Source organism: Neltuma alba, unplaced genomic scaffold (assembly GCF_004799145.2).
Source record: "Neltuma alba isolate B1F8T4 unplaced genomic scaffold, ASM479914v2 tig00003289_pilon, whole genome shotgun sequence".
Classification (NCBI taxonomy): Eukaryota; Viridiplantae; Streptophyta; class Magnoliopsida; order Fabales; family Fabaceae; genus Neltuma; species Neltuma alba.
Window position 1 is genome coordinate 20,416 of NW_021633223.1, and position 15,058 is coordinate 35,473.

The 15,058-nt window shown below is 37.1% G+C and overlaps 2 protein-coding genes and 1 non-coding gene across 3 annotated transcripts; all 3 read left to right on the forward strand.

Moving 5' to 3' along the window:
- Positions 1-1,677: 1,677 nt before the first annotated feature.
- On the forward strand, positions 1,678-6,254 carry LOC114741144 (probable protein S-acyltransferase 7). Its single transcript, XM_028929398.1, has 5 exons — positions 1,678-2,151; positions 3,208-3,390; positions 3,951-4,247; positions 5,143-5,376; positions 5,471-6,254. The coding sequence occupies exons 1-5, from the start codon at positions 2,065-2,067 to the stop codon at positions 5,987-5,989; spliced, it is 1,320 nt and encodes a 439-aa protein (XP_028785231.1). The 5' UTR covers positions 1,678-2,064; the 3' UTR covers positions 5,990-6,254.
- A 2,475-nt stretch (positions 6,255-8,729) lies between these two features.
- Positions 8,730-8,832, forward strand: LOC114741149 (U6 spliceosomal RNA). Its single transcript, XR_003739755.1, has one exon. It is a non-coding gene; the product is annotated as a U6 spliceosomal RNA (small nuclear RNA).
- Positions 8,833-10,421: 1,589 nt separating this feature from the next.
- On the forward strand, positions 10,422-13,294 carry LOC114741148 (glycerophosphodiester phosphodiesterase GDPD2). Its single transcript, XM_028929401.1, has 7 exons — positions 10,422-10,626; positions 10,734-10,915; positions 11,858-11,917; positions 12,005-12,286; positions 12,403-12,498; positions 12,578-12,774; positions 12,879-13,294. Exons 1-7 carry the CDS (start codon positions 10,461-10,463, stop codon positions 13,114-13,116), a joined length of 1,221 nt encoding a protein of 406 aa, XP_028785234.1. The 5' UTR covers positions 10,422-10,460; the 3' UTR covers positions 13,117-13,294.
- The last annotated feature ends 1,764 nt before the right edge of the window (positions 13,295-15,058 follow it).

The window sequence follows — 15,058 nt, forward strand, 5'->3', positions numbered from 1 at the left end:
TGTTTTTTATTTTTTAAAGTATGTATTGATAACTGAAAGTACAGGTGTTTACAATCTAAGGTATAACAATTAATAATTATTGTGACATATTGATAACTTATGAGTTTTATTTTTGTGATGTGTTGAAAAATATGTTGTTAATACTTGTAATGATAATTGTTAATTATTTCACATTAAGTTGTTAATGATTACTCTTTCAATGCATAATAAAAAAAGATAATTTGATAATTAAATAAATAAAATCTCTTGCAAGCTTTTGGAAACTTTAGAATAATTTAACAACTTTTTTAAAAAAATTATTTAATTCTGGATTTTATTATAATTTTTTCTGAAATTACCCTGACGCTGGCGCAAGCGCAAAGGCGCCTGTGCACTCAATACCGAGTAAAGCTGGCGGCTTAGCAGTGCCAAATTATCCATCATCGTTTCAACTGTCCTCGTATTAATTTTTAAATAAGTTGAATTTTGACCACAAAAAGCATTACCGCGCTGTCCATTTTCTCCGGTCTCTGACTTGAGAGCGAAGAATACGAAAAAGCGGAATAATGCCAAGTAGTGGATTAGTTGGAGTTTAGGTTAGCAATACCAATTAGCCGCCCATAAAGCAACTGTCCACAACAACCAATCTCCCCCTTTTTCTTTCATGATAATTCTCCGCGCTTTTTTCTTTCATCTCCCATATTTTAATGGTGGTTTGGATTAATTTATTTTAAATACTATAACCAGTCCTAAATATAAGAGCTAATTAATTAATTCAAGGAGATTAAAGAAAGAACTTAAGTTAGTTATTTGTAATAAACAGGTATTGTTTTTTCTAAAATATCTTTACTAATCAAGTATATTAGCTAAAACTATTATTGTTAGAAGGACTATCTTGAAAAAAATGTATAAATATTGAAAACAAAGTAGATTGTAATCTTATATTTATCGGAGGTAGTATTACACTATATGAAATAAATATGTAAAAAAAATTTTATCTCATACATCATAAAAGAGTTTTTTTTAAAAAATTAATTATCTTTTTTTTTCCCAGAAATCCGCCTATATATGATGCCAAAGCCAAAGTTTTAACAACTATTAGCCGTTCAATTCCTTTGGAAAGCTCAAAAGCTCATATCCAAATCTATGCCTCATTTCTCAATCAATCTTTTCATCCCCAAATTTGCAAAATTTTGCAGCACCAACTGAATGAGTAGGCTTGATCAGGCTAGTTCTATGACAAATTTTTATTGTCATATATTCTATACATAATATAAATTTATTAAAAAAATATACCATGATAAGTTAGTGAAACTCACCTTAAAATCCAGCAGATTAATATCCCACTACAATAAAAATAAAGAGCATTTATATTTAATTGGATTCTCTTGCTGTATATAATTTTTTTTGGTGAAGTGTATATAATTTGTATTAGTGAGAATTATCTATCTATTATAAATAATATATTTTATATTATTAAATGAATGTTTGGTATTAATTAAATTCAACTAATGTTGGGTGCGTTATTAGGTAATTAATGTGAGAGAAACCTTGAACGGAAGAAAGGTCCTGCTAGGGTAAATTATTAGGACGCAAGAAAGAGAGTGGCAGAAACAGCCAGCGGAGCCATGAAACCGGTCAATCATGGTCAGTTCCAATGAAAACGGGCCATGTCATTTTCTATATGCTGTCAAGCGCAGACACATACAGTGACAGTAGCAGTAACAGTTGGGAGAGTCCCTTGCTCACCAAAAGCATGTATTGAATCCCCAGCTTCGGAAGTGAAAGGCACCCAACTTTTAAAAAAAAAAAAAACTGAGCACTCGCTGCCCCTTGGCCCTACCTCTCATGCCTTGTCGCCGATTTACCACTCTCCCTTCCACCTCGCCGGTATTCTGAGCTATAAGGGTCTCTGCTTTCGTCGTCGGCCATGGATTTTTAACCTCAGAGAGCCTTCAAGTTCCTGCCTTTCTATATCTTGCGTTTTGGCTTCGTGAGTTTCGTTTCTGGGGGTCACTGCGGATTTTATATGCTATTTGAGGATTCTGGACTGACTGTGACTGGACTATCTTCTTCCAATACGATATGTACGTGGTGCCTCCACCCCAGCAGACCGATCCTGGGTCGGGATCCAGCGATTTGCGGGTTTACCAAACATGGAAAGGGAGTAATGTGAGTTTTTACTTCTAGTTTTTTGTTCTTTTTTCTTTTTCTGTTATTGGGTTTTTGTCTCACACTTTCTGTCATGTATGTCGAATTCATGATATTGTTCGAGCTTATGTAGTCCATTGCATTCTGCTCTCAGGCCTAGGCAAATCTTTCTCTCTTTTTCTTCTTAAGTCTAACTTATTAAATCAATCTCATTCTGCGTTTAGCAAAGTCCTCTCTTTCTTCTCTTAAGTCCAATGATATCCTAGGTCGATCCTCCTTCATTGATTGTTCTTATTTTTTCTTGCTCTCCTGTTGAATCAATTTTATTACCCTAAGAGGGGTTCCGGGGTCTGTGGTGATTACGAACTCTGCAGAATGAAAGCAAGCGAGCTTAGCAAAAAGGAAATCTCTCTCGCCAAGGAGCTGAGGGATTGCCTGATTTATGACTATTCAAGTTTTTGAGGGTACTCTTTCCGTTAAGTTATGAAGCAACGTCAGTAAATTACCATTATAGCAACCAAGAAACTTAATTGGATACATTTAGCTTGTTGGCGTTTCAGATTTCAGTTGTAGTACCATTTAGCTTTTATTTAATATACAACTAGCTATGAGAATTGACAAATCATAAAGTCACCTCACTGCTATTGCACCTGGTTCTTGATATTGGACAAGTCAAAATGAATTCTGAATTTTTAGGCACTTAAAAGTCAAAACTAGGCCAAAATTTGGAAAAGCTGAATAAATGAAAGAGATTGTGGCAGGCTTTGTGATTTATGGGCTGCAGCGTTACATGTGTAAACTAGAAAACAGCTGCTTTCCCCCCTCTTGACATCTTGAATCTGACTTACTTTTGTCACAGAATCTATATGATATCAACATTGATATTGTTAAGGGAACTTGTTTGCTTTGTTAGGAAAAACTTTGCTAGACTATATTTCTTATTATTTATGGACTAGCACAATGTTCATAGATAATAGAAAAATAATAATTACCTTTGCTGCGCTTTATCTGAAACATGTTACTGTAATTGGACGTTTTGTGGTTGTGATGGTTCTTACATAGAACATTTTCTTGCAGAAATTTTTTCTTCAGGGGAGGTTCGTATTTGGACCAGATGTAAGATCACTGGTGCTGACCATTTTCCTTCTTGTTGCTCCCGTGGCAGTTTTCTGTGTCTTTGTTGCCAGAAAACTGATGGACGATTTTTCTGACCACTGGGGGATAACCATAGAGGTTGTTGCTGTTATATTCACAGTTTATGTGAGTCTCTCTACATCAATTATCTCCTTCTGAATCAATGTACCGCATGGTGATAATGTTATTTGTTTATACCATGAGAAGCATTGCTTTTTGTTTTGTGTTTTTGGCTTGAAACAAGGTACCCTTCAGGAGATCTCTTTCAATCATACATCTTGTTGATTTCATTTCCGTCTCTGGACTGCCCTACCCAAAAATTGGTGGAATTTCATGTTTCTTGAGAGAGCCATGACGTTGCCACCTGGGGTGACAAAGACAGGGTAGGATGTGGGTTGATGTCAAGGGTGTGGGGACAAAAGGCCATGACATTCCCTAGGCGGTCCTATGTCTACAAGTATCTTCAAATTCTTTTGATTCTGGGCTCACTAGTTGCCACAATGGAGTAGTTTTGTTCACTGCCTTTGACTTTATAATTGCTGTCTTTTTTTTTTTTTTGGGTGATTTTGTAATCAAAGCTTTAGGAGGCCCAAATTCTCCAATTTCTTGGATTTTATTGGTCATGATCTCTGCCATGCACATAAAAATATGTTCTTTTGAGCCTTGTGCTGATTTAATCTTTTCAGGTCTTAGGTCTTCTATTGTTAACTTCTGGCAGAGACCCTGGTATAATTCCACGCAATGCACATCCTCCAGAGCCAGAAGTTCTTGATGGCAATTTGGATGTTGGAGCTGGTCAAACTCCTCAACTACGGTTGCCTCGCTTTAAGGAGGTTCAGGTCAATGGCAATATTGTCAAAGTCAAATATTGTGATACTTGCATGCTCTACAGGCCTCCTCGATGCTCACACTGCTCAATCTGCAATAACTGTGTAGAACGATTTGATCACCACTGCCCCTGGGTTGGACAGTGTATTGGGCTGGTAAGTTGGATTTTTTGTTTTATTTAGTTGTCTTCTGTCAACTGTGAACCCAGTTTGCAAAGTGGCGAATGTTGCTCAGAAAGATTGATAATTTCGCTGGGTAGTTTCTATTTGTTGTCATGCTCGTGTTCTTTGGCATGTGGTAGACGAGACTTTAATTTAGGGAGAACGATAGTTAGATACCAAAATACTGATTAAATGATAATTAGGTCCTCAACAAAATTTTCTGAAAAATGAGTTGCAAATATCAATTCAGACAGTTGCAAAGAGGAGTCTCAAATGCAAACCCAGTGTTAATGTTGTCTACTCGACACAGACCAAACTCACCATGCATATGCAGGTCAGGTTATGTGTTAATTAACCAAGTGTTAATTTAGTCTTCTCGGCACATAATTGTGGGTTTTAGACGTGGGCTGATTTTATACAGTCGAAATATTGAAATCTGCAAATTCAACCAAGTACAATGAATTGTGCGGGTCTTCTGGCTTGATCTGATCCAACCTAAATCACAAACTTGATTCGACTCCATTGATGTAGCCACAGGTTGGGTTGGACAACTTGAATTTGTGAGTTGCCAATCCCAACATGCACTCATAATGCAGCACTGATTGATTACCGGGTTTCCGAAGGATTTCCATTTCTCCTCAAGCAGAAGGGATTTGTTGGTAGCTTTCTTTTTTCTTTCACATTTAAGGATTGTTTTTGCTGACTTTATGTTTTCTTCCTTGGTGAATTATTCACTTCTTTTTTGGCATATGATGCGAAGCCCAAAACAACTGTTCATTTCTATTATAAAACGACATTTATCGGTTTAATGGCTTTTCAGTTAGTTGCTGCATGTCGTTCTTGAATATCTGTGTTACATTATCTGAACACTTATTATATTGTTATGCAGCGTAATTATCGCTTCTTCTTCATGTTCGTCTTCTCAACTACGCTACTTTGTATATATGTTTTTGCATTTTGCTGGGTCTACATTAGAAGAATTATGAAGTCAGAGGAGATAACAATTTGGAAGGCAATGATCAAAACACCGGCATCCATAGTTTTAATAATTTACACTTTCATAGCAATGTGGTTTGTTGGTGGTCTTACTGCCTTCCATTTATATCTGATAAGTACCAATCAGGTAACAACTGCATTTTGGAATTTTCTCTTGGTGCGAACAAAGAAGTTATATTCCAAAATGATCTTACAATTATTTATGTCTGTTGCTCCTGCAGACTACATATGAGAATTTCAGATACAGGTATGATCGACGGGCCAATCCTTATAACAAAGGAGTGTTGAATAATTTTGGAGAGATATTCTGCAGCAACATTCCCCCATCAAAGAACAATTTCAGGGCAACGGTGGCAAGGGAACCAGCATTACCTGCTAGATCGGTGGCTGGGGGTTTTATGAGCCCAAGTATGGGAAAGGCTGTGGAAGATGTAGAGATGGGCAGAAAAGGCGTCTGGGGGGACACGGGCCCCGGAGTAGATCATTCTGAAGGTCAATTGATCAATGATCGTTCAACTATAAAGGAAGGTGAACTGGGAGAGTTGTCACCTGAAGTAAGGACTACAGTGGACGAGGGTGACCGTGTCGGGATACATCCTCGGCGATCCAGCTGGGGAAGAAAAAGTGGGAGCTGGGAAATGTCCCCTGAAGTTCTTGCATTAGCACAGCGGGTGGGAGAACCCAATCGTGTGGGCGGAGGTAGCAGCAGCAGCTTGACAACCCAAAACCAGCATACATAGCCATTCTGCCAAGAATAGTCTGGCTAATGGACATAATGGGATCTGATTTGCCAGTGATGATCAGGAATTCATGTGATATATGGTAATTCTAATGTAAAATCATGGTATGTGCGATATGGGGTTGCGGGCATTTGCAGGATGCTTGTAAGTGTCGTTTTAGCCGTTGTTCTATTAGGAATGGAATTGTTAGTTCTGAGAGTGATTGTTATTTTGCCTGGTGTTATCTTACGTTTACCGATTTATTTGCAGTCCGTGCCTGTGAAAATAGCTGGTGCTGCTCTCTTTCTGGTTGCTAACCGGTTGGTCATAGTGGGATCAAAGCGGGGGGACAATAGTTACGCGCAGCTTTAAAAATTTATTATCAAGTCATTCAATTGAACTATAAGACTTGAAGTAATATTTTTGGTAATGGATCTAATAAGTGTTGTATTAAACATGTCCGCATTATATATTCGTAAGAGAATTTCACAAAAAAATATAGTCCTGTCTTAGTATTAAATAAATAAATAAAAAGCGTGTCTAGTAATAATATATTCATATTTATATGCAGATAAGTTTTTTTTTGGCAAAAAGATAATAAAATACCTTTAAAATGTTAAAAGACAAATTGGAATGGGTAAATTTCAAAATTTCAAATCAAACCTCTTGTATTATTTAGAATTTTAAAATATTGTCAAATGATAATATTGTACTTATTTGAGGTGACTATTTTCATATAGTTTATAACTACTTTATTTTAATTTTTGGCTATTTTTGTTTTTAAAATTCCAGTGATTATTTGTATATAGTTATTGATTACATGATAATAGTAAATAACTAAAAAAAATAGTAGTTATTAGATCTCCAATAATATTTAATGTATTTTTGAAAGTTTTGAAACAAAAGTAGTCAATAACAAAACTAAAATAGTCATAGGTAAATAAGAGTAATCACCAAAATTTTAAAAATAAAAGTAGTTAATTATAATATTAGAGTAATCTGTAGTTAAATAAGAGTAGTCATCAGAATTCTAAAAACAAAAATAGTCAATGCTTAAAAAGAGTAGTCACCGAAATTCCGGTGACTGATTACCAAAGTTCCAATATCATGTCACCAAAGTTCTGGCGGCTGGCCACTGACAGGATTACCAGCACTGGAGCTCTGTCTGCTCTGATAGTCAAAAACTAACTAAGGGTGCTGAAGTGGCAATATTTTCAAAAAAAAAAGTAAAAATATTTACTAATTTTACAATATTTTAAAATAATATAAGAGATTTGAATTGAAATTTTAAAATTCACACAGATTTTTCCTATAACAATTTCTGCGAAAATTACAACAAAAGAGAAAGGGTGCTAACTGTAACTATGCTTGTCATCCAGAAGCGTTCGCGTACAACCCGCAGAAACTTTGGTGCAAAAGGATTGTTTCGTAACCCGCCCCTTCAGCTTCTTTCGAACCCCTTAATCCAGTCACTATCAGGGTGACACGTACTGAGCATTCGAGAGCTTGCTTTAGTTTAATCAGCCTAGAGTGTTTCCTTCAGTCTGAGTTCCATATCACCCATCACCGACGCGATATTGAAGTTCATATATGACTCTCACCTGAGAGAAAACTAGCATCGCCACCGCGCAAGGATGAAAAGCTCAAACGGATAGGCGGGTCAAAGTCTCTTGTGTTCCCCGTCGACGCTGCTTCCGGTGTTTTAACGTTCTCCTTTGCGGTTTTGATTTTCTACTGATTTTGTGATTCCTTGGAAACTGATCGCTCCTCCATGCTTCTGCATCGTGTTTCACTGCTTCTTGGGCAAATGGGCATATTTCAACCACCTTTCTTCAGGGCATGTCTTTCATAAACGCATGCGAGATTTTTGGTTTGCCATAATGGCAATGTTCAAAAGGGAAAGGAATAGCAGACGAAAAAATGTTTGAAACTAATATATACTCACCTTTCAGTTCCCAAAAAAAAAAAAAGTTTGAAACTGCAGTTATAATTCTTCTTTACTGTTCTTGTACAACAGTTCCTTGCCTAAAGTCTTCGTCCAATAATGTTAGCCAAGCGCCTTGGGATGTTTTGGGATCACTCCAGTCACTTGCCTAGAAGTCTTCGTATGATAGCCTCTGCTTCGGCCGGAATATCAACATGGCATAGGTCAAAGGGTCAAGAGTGCTTCTGTATTTTGTACGCCTTGGAATTTTGTTTTCTAACAACTCACGTCTCCCGTGACCTTTCATTTCAATTCTTTGTCAGTCAAGGATCCGGGTCCGCTGACTGAGAAAGCGAGGGAACTGAAAAAGGGAGAGTTCTATCTAGTTAGGATGTAATTGAGATTTTCTTGAGCTTTAACACTGTTATATTTAGGTTAAGTTGAACCAGTTATGTTTCCCTTCTGTGACTTGACACGTACTCAAGCCATTTGAGCATGGGGATTTGGGCAGACCATTCAGGAAACGAAGCGTCAAATCAGGACTTACAAGAAAACCAGCAAGGCTACAGGATGCCTACAGATAGAGGTATTTATATTCCTACTTCCTATTCCTAAAATATCATTGGAAAAAAAAGGCGACAAAAACTGTTTTCTCCGTTCATTAGTTCGTTTTCCATCCTTCCTTCCCGAACTACGTCTTCCTTCCATCACATTCATATGTTTCACTGCTTTCTTTCCAGCTCCGGGAGGCGAGTTGGTGTATCCTCAGAAGTCCCACATCGCTGATGATTATCACCGTCCCGTTGTTTATATAGGATCGCTGCAGCAGCCAAGAGCGTCCCTTCGGGGACATCCGATAAAATTGGAACGATACAGAGAAGATTAGCATGGCCCCTGCGCAAGGATGACACGCACAAATCGAGAAATGGTCCAAATTTTTTTCTCAAATTCTCCTCCATTCTCTGTGTGTTTCTGGGGTTCTTCTCCATTTTCTCTGGGGTGAGTGGTTTTTACGTTTTTCGTGCTTCTCTTCGACTGCTGTTGCTGAATGGCTATTACTTCAGTTTTAGTTCAATCCTCTGTCTCCGCCTGTGATCTTCATCCTTGCGCTTACTCTGCTTTTCTTTGTGTGCTTCTGGGTGAATGGTTATTACAAGTTTAGTATTTTACTGCTTCTATTCGTGTTGGCGAATGCCTATTATTTCAATTTTTTCCCATTCCATTTCTCCACGAGCCAATCTAAAGTTAGGCTCCTTGTCTCTGCTACGTCTTCATCCTTGTGTGCCTTCCTTGGCTGAAGACAGGGGTTAATAGAATGGAATATGATTTTTTTTCCTCCAAATTTTATTGATATAGTAATTGATTGTCTTTGGATTTATATTATATATTAAATTAAGTACTTATTGCACGAATTTATTACTTTACTGAAATTCGATAGTCATTATGGGATCTAATTTCCTTGTGAGATGTAATTTTTTTTAATAATAATATCAGCATGTTGAGCCAATAAATTATGTGTATTAATACTAATAACTATATAATCATATAATCAGTAGTTCTCGGTTCCAACTACATTTGCCCATTGAAGAAGCCCGGCTTCGGCGGTCCTTCTAATAATGAAGTTCTTGATGAAAAGGAGTTCCCGTGATTGGTAAATTTCAACAGTGTCCGACCAATCAATGAAAAGCCAAAATTAGCATTGTACTCCCTCCTGTCCTATTTATTTATGAGTTTTAAATTTAGGGATTTATTATAAATTTTAAATTTAAAGGAAAATGTGATTCATTTTATAAACTGCAGTTTAAAATATGTGTAAATATTTGATGTATTTTTTTTAAATTTTTTTCTTAATTATTTTTTTACGTATTTTCTTATCATGCATATGTTTTCTTTTATTTTTTCTCATTTATTATAAAGTATATTTTAAAAAATTATATTTATAATTAATTTATTATTATTTATGAATTAGGTATTTAAAATTTATAATAAAGTAATTAAGGAAAGATAATTAGCAGCGGCGGGAGGACGTAGCAAGGACAAGCGGGGGACTAATGATATCGATCAAGTCCAAATGGAAGATACATGCATGTAAGAAATTATTTTGATAGCTTTTTCGGGTCAAATCGTTTCATAATGATTCAATTTGTTTGTTGTTACATTATTATCAATCTCATCTTTTGGCTCCCCAAAAAAAAAAAAAAAAATCTCATCTCATCCCAGTCCCTTTGCCAGCTCATTGCCCTCTCACCATTCGTACCTCCGGCCCTCCAATTCAATGAGACAACGAATCTTCTCCGAAGACATCGGACCAAGCAAACCCTAATTGCAAAAATCGATTTTTGCCGAACGTGATAATAACTCGTAAATGATAATCAGTTAATTTAATTGACGTGGATTTTGCAAATTTAGAAGACGATAATGATGGTAGGTTGGGCCCCCCGGGGGGGGGGGAGAGAATATCCCAAAGAATATGACTCAGAAAGAGAGTGTAGTGTATTGGCTACGGAAACAGGAAAAGTATTATGTATGGCTTTGTTTATATAATAAATATCCCTCAAATCCATAGTCATGGCTGAAACAATCTTCAAAATACCTGCTATATCCTCTCCTCCTTCACTCCCCTCCTCTCTCCGGCGTTCTGTGAGAATGGCTGTCAAGGCTATTCATGTTTCCGACGTCCCGTGCCTTGAGAACGCCCCTCTCACCCTCTACTCCACCGCATGCTACTCCGATGGTTCGTTCTTTCGTTCTTTCGTTCTTGTTTTGATTTGCACTGCGATGTTCTTTCTCGCTGGTTTTGCTGAATGTGTGGTGTTTGGTTTTGGGGATTGGGGATTCCAGGCGTGGTTACGACTGGGACTGAATATCAGATGCCAAAGTTTCCGGTCATTGGGCACAGAGGGAACGGCATGAACGCCTTGCAGTCGTCGGATCGGAGAATGCGAGCCATCAAGGAGAACTCCATCGTGTCTTTCAACGCCGCTGCCAAGTTCTCCGTCGATTTCATCGAGTTTGACGTTCAGGTGGGTGTTCATCGTCCCATCTTATCGCTTTTCCGCCGCCGGCGATTTGTGTGATTGCTTTTTCTTGTGTATTCTAGTTTTCATTGAATTATTTCCCAGTTGTTGTGTGACGATAAGTCTTGTTCACCTGAACGTTTGGCTTTTCTCAGACGTATTCTTGTTTGGAAAAATGTTGGTCAGCTTGAAAGTAGTTGTAGGAATGAATCATAATTTTAGTTATTTTAAAGATAAAAAGTATCGGAAGTTTCATACGACAGCATTTATAATTTTTTATTCTTTATTCATTATTTTCTTTCATACTTCTTCGGAACTATTGAGGACTTTCTCTCCACTATTGAAAAAAAATATTTTTAAAAAAACCTTTAAAATGATTCGATTTTTAATTTTCGATCACCACAATGTAATTTTCCTTTCTTGACTCGATTTTCAATTTACGATCACCGAAGTTTAATCTTCCTTTCTTGATTCTATGCGGTGTCCGGTAGCCACTGAATATATATTTTCCTTGAATTCTTTGGAGCATTAGGCATTTGACATGAAAAAGGTTTAAACCATTAAATTTATCTTATATAATTTTAATCAAACTGATACTGTGAGTTAATTCACAGCATTTACTTATTTTAGTGATGTACTTCTGCGTGTTTATGTAGAAGTTTTCTTTTCTTCTGGGTTAATAAAACATAGCTCTGGGTTTTACTCTGGCGCTTAGGTAGATTACTTCATTGTTGTTAGGTCTCGGTTGCTTGTGCTCTGAATTTTCTACTCCTTCATATTGCTTCAATTAATCTACAAGAGTACTGATTTCCTACTTCCTGGTTTTCTTCCCGTTTTCTATGGGGGTTTTTCTGTTTGAAAATTCATTTGGCTTTAGAGGGTATGAAGGTGAATGAGGCAAACGCAGAAAAAGTTAAAGCAAAACTGGAAATGTGGTTTTTTGTACAGGTGACAAAAGATAACTGTCCAGTTATTTTCCACGACGACTTCATCCTTTCTCAAGAGAATGTAAGTGCAGCCTTTGAAGCTTCTCCTTAGTCCTCCTTATAGTTAACAATGTTGAACATTCCAATAAATCTGAGGTGTGATTTTCAGGGGACTGTGTTCGAGAAGAGAGTCACAGATCTTTGTCTGTCGGAGTTCCTCTGCTATGGTCCTCAGCGAGATTTAGAGAAGGAAGGAAAACCATTACTTAGGAAAACATATGATGGGAAAATAGTGAGCTGGAACGTTGAACAAGATGACCCACTCTGTACCCTCCAAGAAGCGTTTCAGGAGGTGGAACCTTCGTTGGGTTTCAACATTGAGCTGAAATTTGACGACTACCTGGTCTATGAGCAAGCCCATCTCGTCCATAATCTCCAAGCTATATTGAAGGTATGATATTAATATCCTTTTATAGCATTTGATTCACTTCATCCTTAAAATGAGCTCTATTTCACTCTTATCTTTTCTTTGTTTACCTAATCAAACACTGGAATTTTGTGGAACAGATCGTTTTCGAGTATGCCAAGGACAGACCCATCATCTTCTCGACATTTCAACCAGATGCTGCACAACTCGTTGGAAAATTGCAAAGCACCTATCCTGTAAGCCCTTTCTTGGCTTTTGTTGATTGCTGAAAGTCTGCAATTCTCCTTCTGAACTCGAATTCATGTCATATGCCAGGTATATTTCTTGACTGAAGGAGGAACTGAACTATACTACGATGTAAGAAGAAACTCCCTGGACGAGGCTATAAAACTCTGTTTGGAGAATGGATTGCAAGGAATAGTGTCCGATGTTGAAGCAATATTTAGGAACCCTGGAGCAATAACAAGGATCAAAGATTCTAAACTTACTCTCCTTACCTATGGAAAACTAAAGTATCTAGGCCCCCTTCAGCATTTTTCTTGTTCCTTGTTGCTTGAAAGTACCTAACTATTGCGATTATTCTAGAACTCATGTGATTTGGTCATAAATTGTGCAGCAATGTTTCAGAAGCAGTCTACATGCAATACCTGATGGGGATTGATGGGGTAATAGTTGATTTTGTGGAAGAAATAACAGAAGCAGTTTCAAACACAATAAAGCAATCAAAAGATGATGGAGATGAAGAGGGTTTGGCTGAAGGGAAGGGGAAGACGCATGTTAACTTAAAGCCTCAATTCTCGCGGGAGGAAATGTCTTTTCTTTTGAATCTTATTCCAAAATTGATGCAGCGCTAACCAAGACATCCGTCTTGTAATTTTAGCCTCTCTCTTACTTTATTTAGTTCTGCAACTTTCCATCCGAGTTTTTCTTTTTCTTTAAGCCTAAAATGGCAGAGAATGCCATGCAATGACAACAAAACCCATGTACATATATTTTCAGTCTAATCTCTCTGGGAATCAAAGTTTGACACAAAATATTTTGAGGATCATTAAATGATCAGTGGTATCTTCTGGCAGATCATAATAAACAGAGTCAGCGAAAATGGTTGGTTGTATTGGAAGCAGCATCAACAATGTTGGGATACATGTATAATCAAAGTTAATAATAATCTATTACTGTGGGTGCTTCAGAAGTTAAATGTCGGGATGCATTGACAAGTTTGTATCGTTTTATACGTAAGCTGGCTATATGCTGCAAGATATGTCAGCCGCCGAGTCAAAGAAAAACCATAAAAGGGAGAATCTGGAGGCGAAGCTTGCATGTTGATGTGTGGAAACATAGCATTTATTACTGGAATTCATTACAGGCACGGTTTTTAGAGTCAAATGAAAATTAAGTAGTTTCTGGTTCTATAATTTCAAAGTATTTCCCTGAAAATGTCGGTTTCAATGAAAGTCAGAATCTGCAGACGAAGTTTATGGATGACGATAACAAAGCGCATCATTGTTTCCAATGGGAATCTACTGCGGGTAGGGGGCCTTTTTTTTTTATTTTTCTGGGTCTTTGAAAATTAAGTAGCATCTGGTTCTTGGATGTTAATTCTAGCTCTTGATTCATATTGTGATGTCAGCCCAAGATTTTATTTCCACTTGATTGCGTGTAGAGCCCCCTTGCATTTCTTGGTGGTTATCTTAATAGTGTGATAAAGAATATATTCACAAGAATCATTTAATAATTAAATTCTTTTATATAGGACTACAACTTTCATGATCCTTGTCCCACTACTTCATTAACTAAATATTCTCCTAAATAAGAAGAGATTGCATGTGGATCTACTCAATCACTTAACCATTAACGAAAAATGCCCCCCTGCAATTTTTGATTCAGAAATGCTTCCCGGCAAAATCCTGAACCTCGAAGACAAACAATTAAAGCGATAAAGCCCAGTTTGATCTCAAGACACCACTCGAAAAGAACAGTTTTATAAATTGATAGAATCAAAATATCTGAAAAGGATTTTCAACCTTATGACTTGGCTGTGATAATTCCCGGGCAGAATCCACTAGTTTATAACTAGAGCCTATAAAATGCAGTAGTTCATTTTCTCAGTCAAGGAGCCCCAGCAGGTTACTTATCAATCATCACCAAATTGCTCTAAGTAGAAACATGATACATTAAGCGAGAGTCTCGTACCTTTTCTTTCTGGGGTGAAAACGATAAATATATTAACGAGTAATTTGAAAAAAATACACATACACGCCCGAGAGGTTCACTTAGAATCTGGAGTAAGAAATGAGCATTCAAAAGATAAGGATATAGAAATACAACAATCTAGAAAGCATGATAATGATGCCAACTTGTTTACAAGGAAGGTACCTCTGCAACTGAAAGAGCCTTCAAAATCATGAACAACACTTCTTGAGAGACCATCAAACTCACAAGACAGCCTCATCAACCAAGCAGCCATGTATATACTGGACATAACAATGTACTGACATAAAGGCTGTAAAAAGGCCTAGGAAGTTTTTAAACAGTCAAAGTTGTACGCAGACATAGACGATTCCAAGTTCCAACATACTTAATCACATCCCCTTTTGGGTAAACTTTTTGACGATAAAAGTGGCCAAAGTAACCATCATATCACACTCCTTGATAAAATACACACCACACACATACACATTTCAAAGTAGTTCCCATGAGATCCGATCCATCATGATTGTGTCTCTCTTAGCAATCAAGTGGATGTGAATAATGAGTGGTAATCAGATAATGATGATTATGATTTTGCGGTCACCT